General features: G+C 49.2%; 1 protein-coding gene across 1 annotated transcript in view; it reads right to left on the reverse strand.

The window, feature by feature from the left end:
• The window catches only part of LOC132588980 (maestro heat-like repeat-containing protein family member 2B), a 195,330-nt gene that overhangs the window by 52,749 nt on the left and 114,975 nt on the right, over positions 1–27,606 (reverse strand). The window contains 4 exon segments of the mRNA XM_060261483.1: positions 1,754–1,916; positions 21,938–21,987; positions 21,989–22,093; positions 26,943–27,095. Of these exon segments, the coding sequence (XP_060117466.1) occupies positions 1,754–1,916; positions 21,938–21,987; positions 21,989–22,093; positions 26,943–27,095 (471 nt within the window).

Consider the following 27,606-nt stretch of genomic DNA (forward strand, 5'->3'; position numbering starts at 1 on the left):
GAGAACCAGGTTTGATTCCCCACTCCTCCACTTGCAGCTGCTGGAATGGCCTTGGGTCAGCCATAGCTCTCTTATCTGGGAGAACCAGGTTTGATTCCCCACTCCTCCGCTTGCAGCTGCTGGAATGGCCTTGGGTCAGCCATAGCTCTCGTAGGAGTTGTCCTTGAAAGAGCAGCTGCTGTGAGAGCCCTCTCAACCCCACCTACCTAAATCCACCTCACAGGGTGTCTGTTGTGGGGGGAGAAGATATAGGAGATTGTAAGCCACTGAGTGTCTAATTCAGAGAGAAGAGCAGGGTATAAATCTGCAGTCTTCTTCTTCCCTGCACTTCCATTTTACTTTCACAGCAATTGAGCAAGGTAGATTTGGCTGCTTTCTGCTCTACCCACAAGCCATCACAGATTGCTCTAAGAGTTCACGGAAGTTTGTGACAGTAGACTTGTCAGAAATGTCGGTTCATGAACCGTAAACAGGGCAAAATTTGAGATGAATTTTGCATTGTGTTCAGTTCATGCCCATTCCTAGGCAGATACTTCATGTTTTTCTGGATACAGCTCAGTCTGTAAGAGGTTAAGGAAGACTCTTCCAAGATATTGTACTAAATGCAGTTAAGAACATAAGAGAAGCCACGCTGGATCAGGCCAATGGCTCATCCAGTCCAACACTCTGTGTCACATAAGAACAGAAGAGAAGCCATGTTGGATCAGGCCAATGGCCCATCCAGTCCAACACTCTGTGTCACATAAGAACATGAGAGAAGCCATGTTGGATCAGGCCAATGGCCCATCCAGTCCAACACTCTGTGTCACATAAGAGAAGCCATGTTGGACCAGGCCAATGGCCCATCCAGTTCAACGCTCTGTGTCTCGTAAGAACATAAGAGAAGCCATGTTGGATCAGGCCAGTGGCCCATCCAGACCAACACTCTGTGTCACATAAGAGAAGCCATGTTGGACCAGGCCAATGGCCCCTCCAGTCCAACACTCTGTGTCTCATTAGAACATAGGAGAAGCCCTGTTGGATCAGGCCAATGGCCCATCCAGTCCAACACTCTGTGTCACACTTAAGAACATAAGAGAAGCCGTGTTGGATCAGGCCAATGGCCCATCCAGTCCAACACTCTGTGTCACATAAGAACATAAGAGAAGCCATGTTGGATCAGGCCAGTGGCCCATCCAGACCAACACTCTGTGTCACATAAGAGAAGCCATGTTGGACCAGGCCAATGGCCCCTCCAGTCCAACACTCTGTGTCTCATTAGAACATAGGAGAAGCCATGTTGGACCAGGCCAATGGCCCATCCAGACCAACACTCTGTGTCACATAAGAACATAAGAGAAGCCCTGTTGGATCAGGCCAATGGCCGCTCCAATCCAACACTCTGTGTCACATAAGAACATAAGAGAAGCCCTGTTGGATCAGGCCAATGGCCCATCCAGTCCAACACTCTGTGTCACATAAGAACATAAGAGAAGCCATGTTGGGTCAGGCCAATGGCCCATCCAGTCCAACACTCTGTGTCACATAAGAACAAAAGAGAAGCCGTGTTGTATCAGGCCAATGGCCCATCCAATCCAACACTCTGTGTCACACAGTGGCCAATATATGTGTGTGTATATACTGTTAGTTGTGTTAGTTGACTCCAAAACAGAACAGGACAGATCCACTTTCTCCTTTGAACCAAGCCCTGCCTCAGATGACCTGCCCACGCAAAGTGGGAAAGTTCTTGAGATGTTTTCACGGCTCAACGTACCTTGAGAGGCTCCTCGTCGGCGAAAACGGAGCTTTCGTCACTGCCCGTAGCTGACGCCGTCTCTGAGCTGGGGGGCTGCAGGACGGTTGCAGCTAAGCGGTGAAGAATCAGCACTGCCAGGAGAAGGTTCCTGCCTAAAGACCTCCAGAGTTCCCCTGTCTCGCTGCAATTGAAAAACACAGAAGGTATGGCCTTCGCCTCGGATTCTCTTTTGCATTGCTGGTGCTAGAGAGGAAAGCGGGCCTGTCTGGGGCAGAGAAGGGGTGCCACAGCCCTTCCTGTCCCATCTTCTCCTGCCCTCCCATACCTCTTCCATTGCTCCAGGGGTGTTGAACTCAATTGCTATGAGGGCCGAATCTGTCATAAATGAGACTTTGTCGGGCCAGGCTATGTGCGTTCCTATATAAGATTAGTTAGCAGAGATATAAACTTTAGTAAGCACACAAGCCAACACAATTACAGGTGGGGTTTTAAGCATGTTTTTTAAAAACATGCTTAAAACATTAGCACTTGTTGGTCCTAAAGGTGCTTTCTTGGTATTTCTCCTGTGGGATCCAGGGAAATGAGTAAAGGAAGCGCTGGCTCTTTCCTTCCTTCTCCAGGGGACCAGGAGGGGGAGGAGCCTCAGCCAATAGAAGGAAGTGAAACTTGGCTGAGAAGCTCTGCTGTGCGATTGAGAGAACCTGGCAAAGCAAGCTCCCCCTCCCCCCCAAGGGAGGAGCCTCAGCTAATAGAGAAAACAGAGGCTTTGCTCTGTGACTCCTTTGCGATTGAGCAAGCCTGGCAAAGCAAGCTGTGATGCAGAAGGAAGCTAGAGAGAGGAAGAAGGAAGCAGATGACAGCCAGTTGCTCGGGGGCCTGATAGAAGAAGATATTGGACTTGTATCCCGCCTTCCACTCCGAAGAGTCTCAGAGCGGCCTACAATCTCCTTTCCCTTCTTCCCCCACAACAGACACCCTGTGAGGTGGGTGGGGCTGAGAGGGCTCTGACAGCAGCTGCCCTTTCAAGGACAGAGTCTCAGAGCGGCCTACAATCTCCTTTCCCTTCCTCTCCCACAACAGATACCCTGTGAGGTGGGTGGGGCTGGAGAGGGCTCTCACAACAGCTGCCCTTTCAAGGACAACCTCTGCCAGAGCTATGGCTGACCCAAGGCCATTCCAGCAGGTGCAAGTGGAGGAGTGGGGAATCGAACCCGGTTCTCCTAGATAAGAGTCTGCGCACTTCACCACCACACCAAACTGGCTCTCCTAAAGTCTGCCCTGATTCGGCCCCCAGGCTGCATGTTTGACATCCCTGCTCTAGAAGCTGGCAGAAGGGAAAAGCCTGGGGATGCCAACCTCCGGGGGGGGGGGGGTCTGAGGATCTTCCAGAATTCCAGCTCATCTTCAGACTTTAGAGGTCAGTTCCCTTGGAGCAAATGGCTGCTTTGGAGGGTAAACTCTGTGGCATTGTGCTCCACTGAGGTCCCTGTCTTCTCCAGGCTCCACCCCCTCTCCAGGCTCCACCCCTCCAGGCTCCACCCCCAAGTCTGCAGGAGTTTCCCAACCTGGTCTGGCAATCCCACCCCTCCCGTTCCCTGCTGGTGGGGAGGGAGCACTTAGGAAAGCCCTTGACTAAGCTATTGGGTCGTAAAACTCATGACCTGAGTTCGATTCCAGTGGAAGCTGGTTCAGGTAGCCGGCTCGAGGTTGACTCAGCCTTCCATCCTTCCGAGGTCAGTAAAAGAAGTCCCCAGCTTGCTGGGGGGGAAAATGTACTGAGCGGGGAAGGCATTGGCAAGGAAAGGAAGGGTCCCCTGTGCAAGCACCAGTCGTTTCCGACTCTGGGGTGACGATGCTTTCGTATCGTTTTCACGGCAGACTTTTTACGGGGTGGTTTTGCCATTGCCTTCCCCAGTCTTTTAACACTCTCTCCCCAAGCAAGCTGGGTACTCATTTGACCGACCTCGGAAGGATGGAATGCTGATTCAACCTCGAGCCGGCTACCTGAAAACCCAGCTTCTACTGGGATCGAACTCAGGTCTTGAGTTTTACGATCCAATGAAGGATGCTTTCACAATGTTTTCACAGCAGACTTTTGACGGGGTGGTTTGCCATTGCCTTCCCCAGTCTTTTACACTTTCCCCCCAGCAAGCTGGAGTCTCATTTGACCAACCTCAGAAGGATGGAAGGCTGAGTCAACCTTGGGCCGGCACCTGAATCCAGCTTCCGCCGGAATCGAACTCAGGTCGTGAACAGAGAGTTCAGATCACAGTACCGCAGAACTGCTGCTTGACCACTTTGAGCCACGGGGCTGCTAAAACCACCCTGTCAAAAGGTCTGCCGTGAAAACGTTGTGAAAGCAGCGTCACCCCAGAGTCGAAAATGACTGGCGCTTGCACAGGGGACCTTTCCTTTTCCGTAAAGCTCTTGGCAATTACAGCTTATTGTTAGGGAAACTGCTCTCAAAATAACGTTGGGGAATTAGAGTGAGAGACAGCTAGCCCCTAAACGGAATCTTTGTTATCTGTGTCTACGAGGCTCAACCGGTCAGAGAGTTAATGCTCAATAAAGAAACTCTAATTTAATAAAATCAATTGTGGTTTATTTGAAACAATAGTTCGTTCACACAAGGTACAAAATCAATCGCACATTCATACAGGTCTAGGAAAAATAGAGAGATCGATAGGGGAACATAAAGGAATGGACATACAGGGCAATACTACCTCTCGCAGACTCCAATGGAAGGCTCCGATGGCGACGAGTGAGGAAATGGGGGAAAGGTCCCGAAACTGATCAGGAATCGGGGGTGTTACTACCCAGCGGTAATAGGGGTTTACTGAGTAGAAGGCACACCTGTGGGTAGCTAGTCCACAGATTATATAGAGTCACCTTAGTCCTGAGGGGATGGGAGGTGACTGGGAGTGTAATGGGAGGTCCTGCTGATGACCAGGAAGGCTGGACATCGGCTGGACCAATGGTGGGTCAATGGTGACACCTGATTGGGTGTGTGCTTCAACCAATGAACATCACCTTCATCCTGGGCCTCCTGGAAACTTCCAGGTTGCGACAGGGCCTGGGGCGGCTCCGTTGGTATCAATGTGGGAATGACTGGGTGATTGGGAGGAGATGGGATTAACTGGGAAAGGGACAATAGAGAATCAGATATGCACCTAGGTATTCCGGTGTAGACAAAAAGGGCTTGGTGGTATCAGGAGGAATCCTTCCTCTTTCTCAACTCTCCGGGGTGAAGACAGTTGTTTAGGAAATCACTGGGCAATCAGGATTAATAGTGGATCCATTAATCCATTCATAGACTAGGTGGGTTGCTTGTGGGCTAGGAATGACTCAAGGTGTGTACGTGAGGTTTCCACATCGAAGGAATGAATCCCATCCAGGCAGGAAGATGGCTACATGTGGTGTTAGCGAAACACAGTGGTTTCCATGCTTAGCGCTTCACACCGTTCGCCTGGACAGCTCCGTGGCGGCGTAGCCTCCTCCTTACCATAGCGGGTTTCACGCGATGGCGGGGAAACATTAGAGCGTGGCTGCAGACACTCTGTGCCTGACTCAAGCGCTCATATACTTGTTAATAGGTACACTGGAGTCTTATGTAGTTCCTGGGTAGCATCACTCGCATTCACTGGCCAGGCGGATGCAAGCTTACTTCTCCAGGCGCCCTGGCAACCATGTTTGTGACAGAGGGGTCATTTTCTCACAGTTCCCCCCCTCGAGACTGACGTCACCTTCTAGTGGCAAAGTCTCGTATATGCAACGGATAAAAGTAAAATGACAAAAAAAAAACAAAAAAAAAAACGGGGCTTCGTTAAGAGGGCGGTAAACCCTTGAAGCATGGGAAGTCTACTATGGAATACCGGCTACCTGCAAAAGGTTGGAGCCACTATCTAAAACTACTCAAAACATAAGTTTACAAATGCCAATGGGCCATCAGATCCTTCCTTGGCGTTCGTGCTTACAGGGAGGCCTTCTGGGATACATTGTACATATTCAATATTTCATATAGCATTATTAAAACACATAGTAAAATTTCACAATACACAGTATCTGAACCAAGGGTTCATATAACAGTATTAAAAATTCATAAAGGCACATAATAAAATCTCATAATACAAAGTATTTAAATTTAAAGGGTTACTTAAAAGCAGAATATAGCATTATTAAAATCCAAAAAAAAAAAAAAAAAAAAAAAAACACATGGTAAATCTCCAAATATAAAGTATTCGAATCAAAGGTTACTTAAAAGCAGAAATCATGTGTGCAGTCTAGACCGGCTAGGCTGCCATAATTGATTAGACAGGCAATAAGCATTTCATATTATACACAGATTCCCAAGGCAAGTCATTTAAAATCACTGGGTTACATTTCATACATATAATAAAACACAAATCCTATCACTATGCTAGTACATAATTCATCTGTCTGACCTTTGGTCTTCGGGTTTCTTCTTCTCCCCCCCTCGATAACTTCCACGCTGGGGAAAGGAGAAGTTTCCCTTCTCATTTAGCTTGTCTGTAGTCTCCTTCTGGAGGGGAGGAGGCTGGCGGCGCCGAGGAGTCTACGGCGGATATCCCACCCCCCCTTGTATCCAGGCTGCCCATAGTGAAGCCAAGTCGTACATGGAGCATGCCCAACACGGAGGCCTCCGATCCTGCTCGGACCCAGTCGGGGGCCCGTTCACATGGTCTGAGGAGACCCTGTCAGAAGGAGTTTCCTGTACATTTATGTAAATGTCATGGACAAAGGGTTCTGGGAGAGATTTTTGCAAGTTTTTGTTCAAGTTTGTACAGTTCTAGTACAATAATAAACTCTTCAGGCAGAATACTTATACACAGCCATAGTTCCCTGTGATTTTGCAGCCCTTTTCAGTTTGTCCCCGGACCGCTCTCTTCAATCTTGAAGAGAGTCCGTTCTCATGCCCTGTAGGTTTGGCATAGGGGGAAAGGCATACGATGGACGTGCGGACCCATGGGTCTACAACCCGAACCGGGGAGTGTGGCCACGGAAAGGCCTCTCCTGGTGTGTAGGTTCGGGGAAGTAGACCCAGGGATCGCTTCCCATATTTTAATCGGGAGCCCGTATGGGCTCCGGAGAACCAGCTTTAAGCGTGGTTCTCTTTTAGGGCCTCTTGGAGTCCCTCCCTGACTGGGAGGGGGGGACTCCCCCTTTACTTGGTAAAAGATAGAACATAAGCAAAAACAAACACATAAGGAAAACTTAGGTTCCCATTGACACTCAACCTAAGTGTCTCTGTCTGTCAATCAAAGTTTGGATTGGCAGGGGAGGGTTCTGCGTTGCCTGGAGGTTCCCACTTCCTGTGGGGTCGTGCCCTTAATGTGGTGCCAGTAGTCTATTGGTGGGTGTGGGAGATGCAAATGACCCTGTGCAAAGCAGTGTGGGGGATTTTTTTCTATTCCTCACGCTAACCTGCCCATGCGATGGAAACCATGGGGAGGAGGGTATTGAGTGCGGCCAGTTACTCCTTTGGGTGGGCTTCTCCGAGCCTACACCACCAGGAGAGGCCTTCCGCCAGGGAGATGCTTCTTGGGAAAGCTTGATGAGATAGCTCGTAAAAGGGCTAACTCGATTCTCGCTCCCTCTAACTCCATACTCCTTGGTTCGGCCTCGCAATTTCTCCAAAAGCCTGCTCTAATTTTTGAACCCAGCCCACCCGAAAAGGGTGGGCACCCTTCTTTTGGTCAAAAATAGATTCATAACATCTTACAACACAGCCCCACACGGTTGGTCGATCAAAATCCCATTTTTCGTTACTTCTCCCGCCCGGGAGATGACAACGGGTAGACTGACACGTCATGTCTCCCGCTAGGCACTGCCTTCTACTGGCAGACAGGGCGGTTTACAGAGGCGCCAGGCAATGAGGACATTCAGTTCATTAAGCAGACCAAGTGGGAGGCACATATGCAAATACTCTTTTGCCTTGGAATGGGTTCCTTGGGCCACTATGGGGCACCCCCTTTGTTCCGAATCGTCCCAAAAGGTTTGAGGTTTTATTCCAGCGGTTTTCCTATTGTTGGGCACTTCTTTCTTGTGGGGAAAGCCAGAGTCACTGTGACTTGAAGGTGCTTCGGTGTGTTTGGCTCTCCCGGTGGGGGCCGAGTTCAAGCATTCTGCCTGGTCTCGTGTGCGCCTTTACAAACTCAGGGTGCCCCTGCAAGTATGGCACCTGGTGCAGAGTCTGTTCTGGCCCCCTGAGACCCTTAGGTGGGCGGAACTTTTAGCTGGAGCTCCGCGCTCCGGAGGGCAAGTGTCAGTGCCTGCCCTCTTTTAACCCTCGGGCTGCTTCGGCGGCCCAACCTTCCCTGGTAAAAGATAGACAAATCTTAATAGCACCAGTTCATTACCCACATGGGGTATTGGAACTCTAAGTCCCAGATGTCCCCAATCCTGTGCTTTTGGGTTAGTGCATGCGCATGGTGTGTTTATGCAGATGAACTAAGCCTAAGGCATGTTGGGAATAGGAAATTATAAAGCATTTTCAAATATATATAGAACTAGGTTCGGTCCGCTCCTGCGGGAATAATGGCTTGTGGAAGGGTCATAGTTTAGGTGTATTGGTTCCAAGATTGCTCTTCGCCCGCGTTGCCTTTTTAATCTAAAAGGTAGCTGGCGGACCTAGGGCGCCCGGGAGAGGTGGCTTTTCCTAAGCTCCTCGGTTCGGGTGCCCATGCACAGCCTGAGTCCCTTCCACAGTTATGTGGGTAAGGGCTGCACGCTCAGGCGTCCCAATGGGTCAGAACAGTGGCTGCACCAGGTTCCTGATGCTTTGAGCGTCTGCAACTTCTTCCCCTCTCCGTTCCCTGTGTTCCTTCAGGATCACGGAGCGCCGGAAGAGTCGCAGAGCTCAAACACTGGACTGCTGGGAGTCTCTCTGGGTCAGAACAGGTTCTGTCCCAGAGTCACTTCGGGCCTTGTAGTGATGGATCACTTGGTGGGACTGTTATCTAGACCATCAAGAAGCGATCCAACACTTGCAAGAATGCCCTGAGTTTGTTCTGCTCAATTTGGACTTCCTCTCACCCCTTCCCCCTGGGCCAACGAGCCCACCCTTTACTTGGTAAAAGATAGAACTCCCCATAGGAACAGAGCGAGGGGCTGAAAGATACTGACATGCATAATGTAAAAGCGGGCTGTGGGGACTACACTTCCCATCGTCCTCTGTTTCCCATCCCGAAAGTTGGAGCATGTGCCGAAGAGATCTATGCAAATGCTCCAAATACAGGGTGACCTGGGAGCGACGGGACAGTGGGGTCTTTACCCTTAAAGCCTTGTCCAGGGGTGAGCAAGGAGGGGGAAGTTTTCCAAACCCACACACAGGGTGTAGGGATTTAAAATATATATTGGACCGAGCCTTCATTTGACTCGTTGTGACCCTTTAGCTACTTGGTGGAATCGAGGCACCAGAGGGGGATGATCCGACGGCTTTAGCCTGTGACCCAACCGGTCCCCGCTGTTGTTAAACATGTGGGGCTGCAAAACCGGGGGTCCCAGTGGGCCTGTTGAACTGAAGCGCCTGGCGCGATCCAGTTCAGATGGGAGCCTGAAGTGGCAAAGCAGGGCACGCACCCGATGGGAGTCTTCCGATGAATACTTCTGAACCCTCGGGTGGCAGCCCTTGCAAGCTCTACCTTGCCACTGTTGGTCCTCCCTCCACGGTTCGGTTTCGTCGCCTTTCTCCCCTCTCCCTTTCCCTTGGGCTATACAGCCCTCCCTTACAAGTAAAAGAAAGATCTTGGAAAAGGAATGAAGAAAGGGAGCTCCCCCCCCCCTCGCACAAGTGGGGAAGGGATTCAAGGCGGTACTTAGGGCTTTTCTATGACGAGGGGGCGATATCTCCACATGGTTTGGAGCTCGTCCACCTTCTTGAGCTGCTTTCTCAGCCAGCACCCCAAGACAATTATTGCAATGCAGAGTATAATCTGGAAGACCAAAATGACTACAATAGGGTGCAGGGCTACGTTAAGGATCGCTGACCCAGTAGGGCTCCAGCCAAGGAGCGCGTCAAGGAACGAATGCTTTCCCGTGTCCTTGATTTGTGTCAGTAGCCCGGAGATTTCCTGTCCATCATGTTTAATCACCATGGACGCTGTGTCTCCGCTCCTCTTGATTTCCTGCAAGGTCTGTTTTAAAAGGGGATGGGACAGCAGGGATCTAATCGCCCGCAGCCCCATGCCCAGAAAAACTGGCTGAATGAATTTGAACAGACTCGGGGCCAGCAGGATTTCTTCCCTAGTCCATATGGGGACTGTGAATTCTATATCGCATCCCACAATGGAAGATAAGTTACAGAAGCATCTGTTTACATCTGGTAGCATGGGTTGGATGTGGAAAGTATTTATAATGAGATACTCGCAATACGTCCTCACGCAAGCACACCCTCTTCCCAAGTACACAAAAGCGGAGGCATTCTCTTGCCTAAGCGCATATTTGCATTCTTGAGGGGAGTCCCTTAAGGGGTTCACGCAGGGGTGGTGAGTTTGTAGAGTCTGCTCATCACAGATAAATCCCAAGTTGTCTTTGTGTACACATGCCTGTAGACCTACAGCTTCCCAACTTCCGTTTTCATTCCTGGCCCATTTATCTGAGTCCAAGGAATACAGAACTTCGGTTGGTCCCACTTGCAGCCCCAGTGGCACAACGGGGTGTACATAAAAGAACCTTTGTGCAGTGGGCATCAGGATGAGAAGTCTCAATTCCTGCCTGTCCACCGAGAAAGAGGTATTCACCAGAGTCCACCAGGCTTCCAATTCCAATTGTGGAGTGGGAATTTCTGGTCTGATTAACTGCTTGATTTCCAGGGGGATATTTCCCTCCGTGGCTTGCCTGATCATGCCCATGGTTACTGCTAAATTCATAGCTTGAGCCTGGGTGCATGCCAATGCTAAAGAAATATTTAATTGTAGTGATTGAGTGCCTCTCAGCAGCAAGGCAAAATCTCTTTCAATTTGGTTTTCCCAATTTACTAAAATGGAGCTGATGGAATGCTGGACTTCAGAGATGGTGTGGAAAGAGTCATTAATGGGTTTTCCCAGCTGGGAAATATAGGAGGTAGCGTAGGCAAATTTATTTGCGAGGGTTTCTATATTTATAGAATCTAAAACCGCTACTCCTCCAGCAACTGGTGCAACCCAGTCTCCTACAGATCGTTTCAATCTGCGAGGCGTGTTCCCCACCCATAACTGCAGCCAAGCCTCCCAACCCTTTTTACTGGGTTCCAAGTAGGGAGCACATTGTGGCAATTTTTCGATGGTATTTAATCCCGTCAGACTGACCCTGATTTCCTTTAATACCATCTGTGGCCGAATTAAAACTTGTTCCCTAATATCCCGCTTAATCACATGGGAGCCAATTATGTGAGAGTTGGCACTTAATGTGCTCTCAGCGTCTGGAATGAGAGGGTTGAATTGGAGCTGGGTAAAATTCCCTATTGTGAGGGTGTAGTTTCCTTCCTCCGATGGAAGCTCTGTGTTGAAGGTGCCCAATTTGGTGAATTTCATTCCCATTGCGGATTCCCGCTGGCATAGAGGGTCTATTACTATAAACCAGTCAGGAGGTCCCTGTGTCCCTAACTCCGAATCAGTAACAATCCAATTTTTATTTGACCATGCAGTTAGCTGGTGGTGATGCGTCTCTCCACTAGGTGTCTGTATTGAGAACGCAAGCGGCTTTTCTATCCTAGAGCCAATTGATAATATAAATTTGAAAGGATTCTTTGCGCTCCACACTGCGGTCGACACGATTGCAATTTCACAGTATGGCCCCATGTCCTCAGTAAACCCTTTAGAGGCTGGAGTAGCGCTAGGAGTTATTGTGTGAGTTGTTGTTAATTTCCGTGGGCCCTTTGGGACATAAACACAATGCATTGGCACTAGGGGTCTCATGGTATCCTCATGAGAAAAACAGTACAGTTCCTGCGTTAACATTCTGGTCCCAGCACATAACAGAATCATATTAGGTGGTCTGACCCACTCTTCATCACAGCTGCGAAAGTCATAGCTGCTTCTGGGGAGTCTGCTGTCATTTTCCCCATAATTAGACTTTATGACTTTGCACAGCATGATTTCCTTGGGGTATAGGCTTGTCTTACATCTCCAATGAGAGAATGGGACTATAGTGGGCAATACTGCTCTATCAGCTGTACATTCCTCCTGCATTAACATCAACACTAAATACATTGCATACATCATTGTTTGTACAAATCTCACCTTCACATTCTGGTAATCCATATTGTGTACCTGAAAATAAAAGATAAGATTGCGCTGTAGACCCTTCTTGCTATTTCTATAAGCTTGAAGGAGTCAAAGTACTAAGACAAGGTTGGAGAAGAGGGGGAAAGGGAAGGAGCAATTTTCACAGAGAGAGAGAGAAAAAAAAAACTGTTGTAGTTCTAAAATTACATGTTTGTGTTCTGAGTTCTTTTTCTCCTGCACTCCCCCCCTAGATTACTGTGGACAGGTCTGTCTCAGGAATCTTATTCCTATACTTGGACTTGTTCAAGTTACACCAAGGGTGAGGAATGTGTCACTTAAGGGAAAATCCACCGGTTCAGGGCAGGGCATGACAGAGATTTGTCGGATTTCGGCTCTTCTCTGCGGCGGCGCCTCTTCCGGTTGCTGAATCTGATTAGGGTTAGCTGGCGCAGTCCCCTTCCATTCCTTGAGTTGGGAACAATGGAAGTACTTTCGCCAGGTTTCTCCGTTCTTTTTCTGAATTTCTACTTGGTATACTGCCGGGCTGATCCTCAATGTTATCGGGACTGGACCTAACCATTTGGCTTCTAAGGAGTGCTCGTTTTGCGAGAATCTCCTATATAGCACCAGCTGGCCTGGATCCCACACTCGAGGGTTTTTAACCCATCCTAATCTCTGATCCATCGCTTGCTGTGTTTTTCCTAGTTGTTTAGCTACCTCCAGGTGAATATTGTGGACCTCCGTGACTAGCGATTGCACCCACGCGTCATTCACAACCACCGGCATCCAGTCAGATGGAAGTTGTGTTTTGAGCCAGAAGGCTTCTGGCAACACCATTTTCCTTCCTGTCATGACCATATGCGGTGTGTGACCATGGACTGCAGTAGTACCCCTCAGCGCCATCAGGATGATGGGTAACTTCTCATCCCAATCCCTGCCTGTGGATTTTACTACTTTCCGTAGGGCTTCCTTGATTGTCCGGTTAGTCCTCTCAATTGCCCCTGATGCCTGGGGGTGCCCGGCAATGTGAAACCGCTGTTCCACCCCCAAGGCTTTGCACAATTCCTTTGTGACCTCCCCGATGAAGTGTGACCCCAAATCCGAGTCCATGACCCTCGGGATTCCCCACCTCGTCCATAGGTGGTTAAATAAAATTTTAGCAGTAGTAGCGGCAGTATTATATTTACAAGGGAAAGCCTCCACCCATTTGCTGAAGGGGTCGATCACCGTGAGGCAGTATCGATTCCCTCTTGCGGTGCGGGGAAGGGGGCCGATAAAATCGATTTGTATACGAGCCCAGGGTCCCTCTATTCTTTGGTGCTGGATGGGAGCTTTGGGTCCCGATGTGTCGGCATTAACCATAGCGCACGCGAGGCAATTATTAACCCACTGTGCTACTTCCTGGCGCATGCCCGGCCACCAGCCCGTCTCCTTTACCCGCTCCAAAGTTAGATTTGCACCGCGGTGTCCCTGCTCGTGCACAAACTTGATTAAATCCCCTCTGACCTGCAGGGGTACAATCCAGTGTTGCTCCCCCTGACTATCTACTGCCCAGTAAATGCCCTCTTTCTGAATGATGGTGTATTTCCCCGTTTCATCCTTCTGGTCTTTGGCAAGCTCCAGGATCTCTGGGTCGTCTTTCTGGAGCTCGCCCAAATCCATTAGGATTTCCCTCCCTTTGCTCTGGTTCCGGGTGGTGACCGGGTGTAAAGGAAAGGTGGGGGGTGAGCGGAAAGGATTGCTGTCTGCGAATGCAGCTTCTTTGGCAATAGCGTCTACTCTATTGTTCCACATCCCTTCCTCTGTATATTGTCTCTGATGTCCCTTAACATGAGTCACGTAGGTGGAGTCAGTTCGCGCCTCTATTCTCTCCGCTATTTGCAGCCATTTCTGAGAATGCGCGACTGTTTTCCCCTCGCTATTCTGCCAATTCTGTTTCTTCCAGATGGGCAGCCAGGCCGTGATCGCCTGCACCGTCCAATGAGAATCTGTAAAAATGGCTAGGGGAACATCTAAAGGCTCGAACTGGAGGATTGCTAGCACTGCTTCCACTTCTGCGGCTTGGCTAGAATGAGGGCGGACGGTTCCTTTAAGGACTAGGGAATCCTGCACTCTAATGGCGCCGTAGCCGGTTCGAGCTGAGCCATTTACATGGAAAGAAGACCCATCGCAAAACCAACAAACAAGCTCTTGTTGTCGGGCTTCCGCTAGGGTTATTCCTCCATTAACTGGCCAGGGTATATGTTGTACCACTGGCAGCGGACACTCATGCTCTTCCCCTTCAACTACGAGGCCATAGGGCGAGGGCGGTTCCTTTTGCTCCTTCTGGAAATCTACCCCTCTATTAGTTAACGCCAGCGTCCATTGGGCGATCCTTTGGTTCGAAACTTGCCCATCTTTAACTTTCCCGGAGAGAATATACTTAAGAGGGGAATGAGTGGTTTGAACTACCACCCTTGCTCCTCCTATTATAAACTCCCAATGGGTTAAACTCCAAACCAGAGCGAGGCAGACCTTCTCACAGGGGGAGAATTTTTCCTCCACGGAAGTAAGGTTCCTGGAGGCGTAAGCCACCACCCTCTGCGATCCCGCTCGTCTCTGGATCAGAGTAGCCCCCAGACTGTGCTCCGAGATAGCCAGCTGAATGAAAAATGGCTGGGTAACGTCGGGATGGGCAAGCACCGGAGCCCTTGCGAGGTCATTTTTGAGCTCTGCAAAAGCCTTTTGCTGCTCTGGTCCCCAATACCACTGCACATCCTTCTTCAGGAGCTCATAAAGAGGTCGGGCTTTCTCAGAGAACATCTCGATGAAATCCCGGGAAAAGTTAAAGGTGCCTAACAAAGCTCTTAGTGAATGGGGGTCTGTGGGGGCAGGGAGTTTGGAAATCACTTCTACTCTCTGTGAGTCCGGTGTTCTCCCTTCTGCTCCTAGTGTAATGCCGAGGTACTTCACCTCGGTCTTTACTAGCTGGGCTTTCTCCCTGCTTGCTCTGAAGCCCGTTTCCTGGATGAGGTTGAGGACCTCCTCAGTGACCTCCCGGACCTTCTCCTCTGTCTCTGCGTGGATCAGCACGTCATCTACATAACTGAGCACGCAATCCTTTGATCCAGGCAACAGTCGGTCCCACATCTGCACAACATGCGCGTGGCAAATGCTTGGGCTAGAATGGAAGCCCTGCGGTGTCCGCTTGAACACGTACTGTTGGCCGCGGAAGGTAAATGCAAATTTATACCAACAAGATTCGTGCAGGCGGATCGAGTGGAACGCGTTGGCCAAGTCCACCACGCTGTAAAATTTAGATCCCGCTGCAATGGCTGCCACTATCTCGTTGTACTTGGCGACCACCGGGGCCACCGGGGGAGTCACTGCATTGAGGGCTCTGAAGTCCACTGTCATCCTCCAAGTTACTCCGTCTGCCTTTAAGACCGGCCACAAGGGGGCATTGCAGATGGACTGCATTGGGAGGATGACGTCCCACTTCAACAGACCCTCAATTGTTTTTCCTATCCCTGCTTCCGCTTCCGCGGGGTATTTGTACTGACGCTGGGGAGGAGGATCTTTGCCTTCTATGAGAACACAAGCGTTTCTCACAGTCCCACACTCCGCCTTGTCGGTAATCCATACCCCGGGAAACTTTAGGGTCCATAGATCTCCCGTAACTGAACATACAGGGAAGGGAGCCTTTAGAGCTGCACAGCGGTGTATAGCATTAATAAAGTCCGGGCCTCCCGGGATGTGCCACAGGAGTCCGTTGGCTAGATCTACAGTTAAATGGTTTTTCTTTAAGAAGGGGGCCCCAATCATTCCATCGTCTTCTCCTGCATTATTACAGGCTTTCATGGTGGCTTTGAGTCTCCCTACTGTGATTGGAATCTTTTTCCAGATGTGGGAGAGATGGCTTCCTCCCGCATAACCCGCCAGTTCCAAAGTTTTGTCTGTTTGGGTTCCCTGAGCAACTAGCGTTGGATGGAGCACACTAATCGATGCTCCTGTGTCTACTAGTAGAGTGGCAGGTTTAATGTTCCCTGGAGCCCCAATGCCTGCCTTTACCATTGGTCTCCCCCAAGTGTCTGGCTTAAGTTTAGCCACTACTCCTTCGGGGAGATTAGTGGGCCCCGGGCACCCCTAGCGTAGACCCTGCTCCTCATATTCCGGACTGTTAACGACCGTCTGCTGCTGGACCGCGGCTATCGGAGCCGGGTATAACTGAACAGTGGGGTGCATTGGAGGGGGTGGATGTTGAATTACTGCAGCTACGGGCGGTGAATACCCTTGAGGTGCTGCAAAATGGGATTGGGTTGGTGGAGGTGGGGGAGCAGACGGCTGCTGATTTCCCCACCCCTGCATCACTTGTTGTTGCCTTTCTATCAAAAGTGCAGTGGGTGCTAGATCCATATTGGTCATGTCGCACCCTGCATGGAGTAAAAAGTTCCAGAGCGCTTTCCTCTGAGTCTGTTCTCCGGGCGGTAGCGAATTCCAAAAACGAGCTCGCTCGGCCTTTCTGTTATAAGAAGGCTTGTATCCCCGACTCTGATTCTGCAAATCTTGATATGCCTCCCCATAAGGGCCCGTCATTGTATTAGGCTGTGGGGCTGGAGGCGGCTGCACTGCGGGAGGAGGAAAAGGGGCCGAGGGCTGCACGGGTGGGGGAGGGGCTCTTGGTTGATAGTTAGGGTTCCCCCCCCCCCCGCTCCGGGCTTCTGCCTGGCCGGTTTCCCATTGTTCCGCGCCTGAGCGTGCTTATTTTGTCCTGGTGGAGGATTGACTTGAGGCTGCGGTGGGTTATAGGGGTCCGGATTAACTTCCCTCTTCTGATACTGAGAGTGAGGCCCGTTGTTGGCATAAGTAACCGTGTTAACGGCTTCCTTAGCGCGGTCCTTCTTGTTACCCCTTTTATCAGGCCCATACTTCCCTATATATCTACTGATATTCTTGAGGTTAGAATGAAGGAGATCCCACTCGGGGTTATGTGCATGGGTAGGTCCTAACATCTGTCGGGTGGTTCTATTAAGGCCTTGGATGACATCAAGGACAAAATCCTCATCATTATAATCGGGCGGTTTTCCTTCGTCTGGTATGATTACATCTGCAACCACGGCTAGGAACTGTTTTTTTGATAGATAAATCAGGGGGTCCTCATCCGGACCCTGTACGAACTGGTTGTAAACATATTTAACGCTCTCTTCCTCCCAGGTGACTGCTAATATTTCAGCTATCCATTCCCGGGTGGTGAGTGCATCTGGGTATGGGATCACCAATTGGGCCCTTACTTTTTCTGCATTTGGGCCTGTTGCGGCCAGTCGCAAAACCTGATTTAATTCCTTAATGGTAATGTCCGGGTATTCCCGTTTCAGTTGCATCATCCATTGTACCGATGTCTCCCTATTATAAGGGCCGAGGATTTGAAAGGCCATTTTAACGTCCTCGGTCTTCCAATCTTTAACTTCCTTAGTTATCTGTACAGTTTCTTTGTCAGGCCCTTGTCTAGTGGTGGTTTGTCGGGTGACTACCGGGTATACTGGGGCGGGAGCAGTCCCCCAGGGTTGTATTTCCTCCTCATTCTCACTGTCCTCGTCCGAAAAAGCATAGAAGGTGGATGGGGAGACCGTTGCTATAAGAGCATTCTTACGGTCTAACTTCTGCTGCAATGAGGCAATTCTTTTTTACACGCCTCATGATTAGCTGCCTCTTTGGTTTTCTTCACCGTTTCTGTGGCTATCTCAACGGCATGTTGCAGTTTGTCATTCCGGTTTTTGGTTTGCTCCAGCTCTTTGCTCAATGCTTTTATTTGCGTTTGGGCTTTCTTTAGAGCCGTTAGGGTATCTTGGTGTATTAAGGCCAGGGTATTTTTCTCTATCTTAACCTCTTCTATGGTTCGACTGGCCTGCTGCCAGTCGAGGTCCAAGCTATTATTTTCCCCAGCTAGGCGTTCCTTCTCTGCCTCATAACTTTGGAATGCTTGTTCTAAAGCTTCTGCATGTTTCTTAAGAGTTTCCTCAAATTCTTGTTCCTTCCTTTCTATCTGCTGGTCTTTCTGGGCTAGCTGCTCCTTGAGCTGTTTGTTCAAGGCAGAGCTATCCCGCAGGGCTTCAAACAGGCCCCACGAGGCAAAAAGGTCTCTTTTTCCAGTGCTAATTGTTTTGTTGTTGCAATTTTCTTCAAATATATCCCTAAAGGACTGGAGGGGATCCGAGAGCCTTGGTTAAAGACTCCCTTGTTCCAGGGTTGTCCCCTTTCTTTATTAACCATTTCTCCAACTTGGGGAGTTCCCCCTTTTTGGCGAAAATCTCCATTTCAGTTTAGTTTTCTTTGTATCTCGCCTACTGCCAACCTCCGGTGGTGTTTCAGCTAAGGTTACGGGGCACCGAGCCGACCCAACGATCGCGTCTCGGGTGAAAAAGGGAGCCACGGGCCGACCCAACGATCGCGTCTCCGGGCAGAGTTTTAGGCAATGAGCCAATCCTATGATTGCGTCTCAGCCAAAGGGAAAATCCACGAGCCGACCCAACGATCGCGTCTCGGGTGAAGAGGGAGCCACGGGCCGACCCAACGATCGCGTCTCCGGGCAGAGTTTTAGGCAATGAGCCAATCCTATGATTGCGTCTCAGCCAAAGGGAAAATCCACGAGCCGACCCAACGATCGCGTCTCGGGGTGAAAAGGGAGCCACGGCCGACCCAACGATCGCGTCACCGGGCAGAGTTTTAGGCAATGAGCCAATCCTATGATTGCGTCTCAGCCAAAGGGAAAATCCACGAGCCGACCCAACGATCGCGTCTCGGGTGAAAAGGGAGCCACGGGCCGACCCAACGATCGCGTCACCGGGCAAACAAAACAAAATAAAAGTTGCCCAGCAGTCAGATTGCAACGGTCCTGTGACCCGCTTGCCTTCTTGACTGTCGGGTGCCTTAGACTAGCCTTGGCCTAGACTCGTGTAAGGACTTGGGTGTGCGTGTGTAGGTGTATGTGTATGTAGTGTGTGTGCGTGTGGCACTAAGCTCTAAAAGAAAAGGAGAAGGGAAGGGTGCTCTATCCAGATCTTAAACAATCCTAGCCTGTCCTGACATTCCCTCCCACGATAGACGCGTTTTAGAAGGCCTCGGGACGGCGGCCGGACTTCACGGGACTTCCCCTTGCGTGTCGATCGGGCTCAGTCCTCTTGCGAGGTGTCTGGCCTCCTCGGGCGGCTGAGAAGTCCAACGCTGAATGATAGAAAGGGGAGCAGCCCGACCCACAAATTATAGAAATGCTCGCTAGAGCCGTTCACACAGAACTCATTCACTCAATCACTCACGCAATAGCCTCACCAGCAAGACTTTCTGAACGGTGCAACCTTACGTCTGTCTGTATGAAGACACGCGTGTCGACTCGCGTGCGTTCACACAAACAGGATAATGCCCAAGCTTTCTCCACCAATTTCTGTTAGGGAAACTGCTCTCAAAATAACGTTGGGGAATTAGAGTGAGAGACAGCTAGCCCTAAACGGAATCTTTGTTATCTGTGTCTACGAGGCTCAACCGGTCAGAGAGTTAATGCTCAATAAAGAAACTCTAATTTAATAAAATCAATTGTGGTTTATTTGAAACAATAGTTCATTCACACAAGGTACAAAATCAATCGCACATTCATACAGGTCTAGGAAAATAGAGAGATCGATAGGGGAACATAAAGGAATGGACATACAGGGCAATACTATCTCTCGCAGACTCCAATGGAGGCTCCGATGGCGACGAGTGAGGAAATGGGGGAAAGGTCCCGAAACTGATCAGGAATCGGGGGTGTTACTACCCAGCGGTAATAGGGGTTTACTGAGTAGAAGGCACACCTGTGGGTAGCTAGTCCACAGATTATATAGAGTCACCTTAGTCCTGAGGGGATGGGAGGTGACTGGGAGTGTAATGGGAAGGTCCTGCTGATGACCAGGAAGGCTGGACATCGGCTGGACCAATGGTGGGTCAATGGTGACACCTGATTGGGTGTGTGCTTCAACCAATGAACATCACCTTCATCCTGGGCCTCCTGGAAACTTCCAGGTTGCGACAGGGCCTGGGGCGGCTCCGTTGGTATCAATGTGGGAATGACTGGGTGATTGGGCAGGAGATGGGATTAACTGGGAAAAGGGACAATAGAGAATCAGATATGCACCTAGGTATTCCGGTGTAGACAAAAAGGGCTTGGTGGTATCAGGAGGAATCCTTCCTCTTTCTCAACTCTCCGGGGGTGAAGACAGTTGTTTAGGAAATCACTGGGCAATCAGGATTAATAGTGGATCCATTAATCCATTCATAGACTAGGTGGGTTGCTTGTGGGCTAGGAATGACTCAAGGTGTGTACGTGAGGTTTCCACATCGAAGGAATGAATCCCATCCAGGCAGGAAGATGGCTACATGTGGTGTTAGCGAAACACAGTGGTTTCCATGCTTAGCGCTTCACACCGTTCGCCTGGACAGCTCCGTGGCGGCGTAGCCTCCTCCTTACCATAGCGGGTTTCACGCGATGGCGGGAGAACATTAGAGCGTGGCTGCAGACACTCTGTGCCTGACTCAAGCGCTCATATACTTGTTAATAGGTACACTGGAGTCTTATGTAGTTCCTGGGTAGCATCACTCGCATTCACTGGCCAGGCGGATGCAAGCTTACTTCTCCAGGCGCCCTGGCAACCATGTTTGTGACAGAGGGGTCATTTTCTCACATTATCTTCAAGTGACAGAGATCAGGTCCCCTGGAGAATATGTGCTGCTTGAAGGGCACTTGGTGTAATTAGTAGACGGACCAAAGCTGCCGACTAATACATCGTCTTTCAGTTTGCAAAAAATATGTTACAAGGATTGTGTGCAACACATAATAAACGATGCAATATTGATAGAGGCCGGCGGTGTCTAGGGCCTTTTAAAGTAACAGAAACCCCAAGGGGGCCAAAAAACCCATCCCCAAAGGAATAGATATAAGTCCAAACTTGGAAATAGACAGCCCGATGTTCACACGGAAAATGAGAAGCTTAAGGCTGTGATTAGAGAATGTAGAACGGGGAGAAATGGGATTGGATTATGAAAGTTTTATCGTGGAGTGAGATGGACAAACTAACTAGAACTCTAAGAGACTATGATCTAGATATATCCCAAAAGGAGTGGAAGAAATTTAAAGGATATATGGAGAAAGAGTGGAATGTAAAAAGACATTGGACAATTTTTTAGTAGTGATGAGGGAAAAAAAATATTGAATTTTGATCAGTTACTGGTACCTTTAGTATTGAACTTAAATCTATAACTTCGGGGAAGTCAAACAAGGGAGGGAAGGGGGGATTGAAATATCATATGGGTTAGTACAGGAAATTTATAATTAAGTTTTGCAACCATATCTTATCAATAAATTGTTAAAACACAAAGAGAATGTAGAACGGGGTTCCTAAACAACTGAACCATTAAACTGAAGAAGGGATTGAAACGTCATCAAAATCTAGAGAGACGTCTGCGGCTGCGTTGAAGCCACGTTCCTCAGGAGCCCCCACCTTGTGAATTTCAGTTGGACTATTTCCAAGTTTGGACTTCTATCTATTCATTTGGGGATGGGTTCTGGGTTTTTTTTGGCCCCCTTGGGGTTTTCTGTTACTTTAAAAGGCCCTAGCACCGCCGGCCTCGATCGTCATTGTATTGTTTATTATGTGTTGTACACAATCCTTATATTTTTGCAAACTGAAAGACGGTGTATTGCTTGGTGGCTTTGATCAGTCCCCTGGAGAAAAGGGCTGCTTTGGAGGGTGGACTCTATAGGGCAAGAGATCCCCCACTGATGCCCTTCCGCTCCCCCAAGCCCTCTTCAGGTTCCACCCAAACACCTCCAAGTATTTCCCAACCCAGAGCTGCAACCCGACCAAACCATCTTCCGTGTCCGACTCTGCAAAAGGAAGACGGGAAACGCCAGCCTTCAGGATGGATCCAGCCCCAAAAGGGTTCAAACTCCCAGTTAGACTCTGTCCCTCACCTGTCCATGGGGAGGCGCCGTCCCAGGAGGCTGCTGAACACCGCATCCAAAGTGATACTGCGCCATGATAGAGATTGCGTCCACCAGGACCTGCCTCAGGGGCTCCTCCTTGACGGTGGGCAGGCGGCTGTAGAAGACGTCAAGGATCTTCGAGACCTGGGAGGAGCACGGCCACAGAGAGGCTCAACAGCAACCCGGGCCTTGTAAGGACTGCAAACAAATACTCATGATGCACGCTCTTCATTTCTAAATGCAATTAAAACCCTCGTGTGAAACTGGGTACAAGTTGACACGGAGAAATTGGGGAGCGGGGGGTGGGGGAGGAACGGATGAAGCTCTGTTTTCCATCTTCAGTCACTGGTGTGTGTGTGGTGTCTGGGGCAGACATAGCAGAACATAAGAGAGCATGAGAGAAGCCGTGTTGCATCAGGCCAATGGCCCATCCAGTCCAACACTTTGTGTCACACAGTGGCCAAAAAACCCCAAGTGCCATCAGGAGGTCCACCAGTGGGGCCAGAACACTAGAAGCCCTCCTACTGTTGCCCCCCCCCCCCACAAGCACCAAGAATACAGAGCATCTCTGCCCCAGACATAACAACATAAGAGAAGCCATGTTGGATCAGGCCAATGGCCCATTCAGTCCAACACTCTGTGTCACACAGCGGCCAAAAAACCCCAAGTGCCATCAGGAGGTCCACCAGTGGGGCCAGAACACTAGAAGCCCTCCTACTGTGCCCCACCCCAAGCACCAAGAATACAGAGCATCTCTGCCCCAGACATAAGAGAAGCCATGTTGGATCAGGCCAATGGCCCATCCAGTCCAACACTCCATGTCACACAGTGGCCAAAACCCAGGGGCCATCAGGAGGTCCACCTGTGGGGCCAGGACACTAGAAGCCCTCCTACTGTGCCCCACCCCAAGCACCAAGAATACAGAGCATCTCAACAACAACAACAACAAATTTTATTTGTATCCCGCCCTCCCCGCCGGGGCAGGCTCAGGGCGGCTAACAACATGGTTCGGAGTTAACTTATACAAGTGAATAAAACTACATTAAACATTATCAGCATTTACTTAAAATCTGATTAAACATTAAAATTAAGTTAATTTTTAAAAGTGCTAGTGCTCTCCCTTAGACATAAGAGAAGCCATGTTAGATCAGGCCAATGGCCCATCCAGTCCAACCCTCTGTGTCACATAAGAGAAGCCATGTTGGATCAGGCCAATGGCCCATCCAGTCCAACACTCTGTGTCACACAGTGGCCAAAACCCAGGGGCCATCAGGAGGTCCACCAATGGGCCAGGACACTAGAAACCTTCCTACTGTGCCCCACTCCAACCACCAAGAATACAGAGCATCACTGCCCCACACAGAGTTCCAACAATACGCTGTTGCTAATAGCTACTGATGGACTTCTGCTCCAGTGTTCCCTCTAAGCTGAGTTAGCATAAGATAGCTCACAGATTTTTAGCCTCCAGCTTAGGCATTTTTGTCTCAGCTCCGGAAGGATGACCCCAGAGCACAATGATTTATGCAGCAGCTCACAGCTTTAATGCCAGTAGCTCACAAAGTATAATTTTTCCTCACAAGACTCTGCTGCTTAGGAGGAACATTGCTTCCCCAAAGGGTAGCTCTAGGAATCACGGGACATTTTATGGTTTTACCATAGAGTTTCTGTGGATTCCTAGAGCTACCCCATGCCAATTTTCGGTTTTCTCCAGCAGCGACACAGTGCTGACATTTTTGTTTTAATTGCTGAGCAGACAGGTTAAAACGGATAAAAGGAAGTCCTTCTTCACCCAAAGGGTGAGTAACATGTGGAATTCACTGCCACAGGAGGTGGCGGCGGCCACAAGCATAGCCAGCTTCAAGAGGGGTTTAGATAAAAATATGGAGCAGAGGTCCATCAGTGGCTATTAGCCACAGTGTGTGTGTGTGTGTATATATATATATATTGGCCACTGTGTGATACAGAGTGTTGGACTGGATGGGCCATTGGCCTGATCCAACATGGCTTCTCTTATGCTCCTATGTGACACAGAGTGTTGGACTAGATGAGCCACTGGCCTGATCCAACAGGGCTTCTCTCATGTTCTTATGTGACACAGAGTGTTGGACTGGAGGGGCCATTGGCCTGATCCAACATGGCTTCTCTTATGTTCTTATGTGACACAGAGTGTTGGACTGGAGGGGCCATTGGCCTGATCCAACATGGCTTCTCTTATGTTCTTATGTGACACAGAGTGTTGGACTGGAGGGGCCATTGGCCTGATCCAACATGGCTTCTCTTATGCTCTTATGTGACACAGAGTGTTGGACTAGATGAGCCACTGGCCTGATCCAGCAGGGCTTCTTTCATGTTCTTATGTGACACAGAGTGTTGGACTGGAGGGGCCATTGGCCTGATCCAACATGGCTTCTCTTATGTTTTTAATGAAGCTCAAACAATTTTTTTTTACTCCCATCAAAAGGGAACTGAAACAGCAAGTAGACCAAAGATTTTCTTAAGAGTTGTTCCTGTTTTTCCGTTCCACTCTCTTCCAAAGCACTCTGGTTGCCTTTGCGAAAGGAACGAAAACAGGGACAGAAACGTAGTATGTAATTTGGCCTCCCAAACCAGCTTTTTGCCATATTGTAAACTCCATCACGCCCTAGGGAGGGATTAATACTACAGTTACATATGCCTCCCCCACCAGAGGGAGAGAGAGTCAATATATAATTACAGATAATAAGCAGATTAAAGAAATAAAGTTTGCAGATTTGTCCCTTGGACATAAAAGGAGATACTTTTTTTTTTTGGAAACGTTTAACCCACTTCACAGGGAGGTCCCTGCTGCGCACGGAAATGTGCTTAATGTTTGTGCCAAGAGGGAAAAAAAAAGATTCAAGCGCAGTTTGGGAAACTACGATGACACTGTGTAGGCAGCTGGCTTTGTATGCAGACATGGCTTAGGCCGTTTTCGCACTCACGTTTTACTGGCGCCACGACCATCCTGACGCCAGCGAATCTGCATGGATTTCGCACCAGAAGCGCCGGCTACTTCCGTCGCTAAGCCAGCGCAAACGGAAATCGCAAAGATGCAGGAAAACGTTTGCGCTGGCTTAGCGACGGAAAGCGCCGGCGCTTCTGGGAGCGCCGGCGCTTCTGTTGCGAAATCCATGCAGATTCGCCGGCGTCAGGAGGGTCGTGGCGCCAGTAAAACGTGAGTGCGAAAACACCCTTAGAGAAACAGCCCAAAGAGCATCATTTACAGACTGTCTCCCGAACTGAGATCAGATACGACCACTACCCCTTTAAGGGATTTCTACACTGCCTCATCAGAGTCCTGCTTGAGGGGAGTTGCAATTAAAATAATAAGCTTTCAATATGCCACTACTAGCTGTTGTAGGAATTATTTAAGAAATTTCTATCGGAGTCCTGCTTGAGGTCATTTACAATTAAAACGGTATGCTTTCAACACACCACCACCACCATCGCTGCAACTACAACTACTGCTAGTACTACTGGTAGTTGTGGTGGTAGTACTAGAAGTTAGGGTTGCCAAGTCCAATTCAAGAAATATCTGGGGACTTTGGGGGTGGAGCCAGGAGACATTAGGGGTGGAGCCAAGATCAAGGCTGTGACAAGCATAATTGAACTCCAAAGGGAGTTCTGGCCATCGCATTGAAAGGGACGGCACACCTTTTCAATGCTTTCCTTCCACAGGAAATAATGAAGGGTAGGGGCACCTTCTTTGGGGGCTCATAGAATTGGACCTCCTGGTCCAATCGTTTTGAAACTTGGGGGGTATTTTCGGGAGAGGCACTGGATGCTATACTGAAAATTTGGTGCCTCTACCCCAAAAAACAGGGCCCCCCCAGAGCCCCAGATACCCATGGATCAATTCTCCATTATATTCTATGGGCATAAATCTCCATAGGGAATAACAGAGTTCCTAGCAGACATTTCCCTCCCCTCCCCCTGCTTTCTGACGACCCTGAAACGGGGGGGGGGGGGAGGGCCTCCAAACTGGGGGGTCCCCTGCCCCCACCTGGGGATTGGCAACCCTAGTAGAAGTACAATCAGTAGTACTACCAGTCATGATAATTATTTGAGAGTTCTTAATCATCAGAGTTCTGCTTGAGGTCGTTCACAATTAAAACAGTAAAACTACTACTACACACAAACTACAAAATATCTAAGAAAAATCACTGGGGTTTAGTGTTCGTGGATACAATCACAGCATAAGGTTAGTACTTTGTATAAAAGCAGATACATCAACATAACAATGGGTTATTAAAAAGCAAGGATAATAATACCAGTAAAACAAACAGCAGTGCCATCTCAAGCTATAATTTTCAATATACTACTATTACTACCACCACCACCTCCACTATCACCTCTACCACTAGTACTACTAGTACTTCTACTACTTCCACTACTACTACTTATTTTATTACTACTACTATTCTTCTTCTACTACTTCTGCTGCTACTTCTTTTTCTTCTTCCACTACTTTTTCTTCTTCTACTACTTCTGCTACTACTACTACTACAATTTTCAATATACTACTACTACTACCACCACCACTACCACTAGTACTTCTACTACTTCCACTACTACTACTTATTTTATTACTACTATTTATTCTTCTTCTACTCCTTCTTCTACTTCTTTTTCTACTACTTCTGCTACTACTTCTGCTACTACTACTACTACAATTTTCAATATACTACTACCACCACCACCACCACTACAACTAGTACTTCTACTACTTCTATTACTTCCACTACTACTACTTATTTTATTACTACTACTATTTATTCTTCTTCTACTACTTCTACTACTACTACTTCTTCTACTCCTTCTTCTTTTTCTACTACTTCTTTTTCCTCTTCTACTACTTCTGCTACTACTACTTCTTCTCCTTCATAACTGCATCTGTTTTCTCAGTGGCCTGTATCAATCCATGCATTCGAAGTACTTTGTCCCAAGGGCTCTAACCAAAGTCCACTGCTCTTACCTGTGCTTCCATAGCATCGCCACGGTCTTGAAGGATCGTGAGCAACCAGTACCCAGCAGCCACAGCACACATTTCGTTCCCGGACACCAGCTCTTCCAGGATGGCTTCGATGAAGTCCAGGGCTTGATCTGGTGGGAAACAGGCACTGACCACCTGCAAACAAGTTGGCAGTTAAGAGAGGGAGAGTTCCAAAACTCTTATGATACCGCATCATCAGGCCAGCGCTGGGGGTTCTGCCGCTGAAGGCAGACCCAGGCGCAAGGCCCACCCCTCCAGCTCCTTTAAGAAAAAAAATTGTGCGCGAGCGCAAAGCGCATGCACAGGACAATGATGTCACAAGAAGTGACATCATCATGCAGCCCTCTGTCCCCTTCAGGCTTCTTGATCGGGGGTGGGGGGGAGACGACAGTTGCGTCCCGCACGCCTTCCAAGGCACGCGGGAAGCAAGCCCCATCCCCCATCTGCCCTGTTGTTGGCCCTCCCGAGGAACTGGTTGGCCACCATGTGATACAGGAAGCTGGACTAGGTGGACTCTCACTGGTCTGATCCAGCAGGGCTCTTCTGATGTTCTTATGAAGGCTTCAGCCTCTCTGCCCTGTTGTTGGCCTTCCAGAGAAACTAGTTGGTCACTGTGTGACACAGGATGCTAGACTAGATGGACCCT

This window comes from Heteronotia binoei, chromosome 21, assembly GCF_032191835.1.
Source record: "Heteronotia binoei isolate CCM8104 ecotype False Entrance Well chromosome 21, APGP_CSIRO_Hbin_v1, whole genome shotgun sequence".
NCBI classification, from domain to species: domain Eukaryota; kingdom Metazoa; phylum Chordata; class Lepidosauria; order Squamata; family Gekkonidae; genus Heteronotia; species Heteronotia binoei.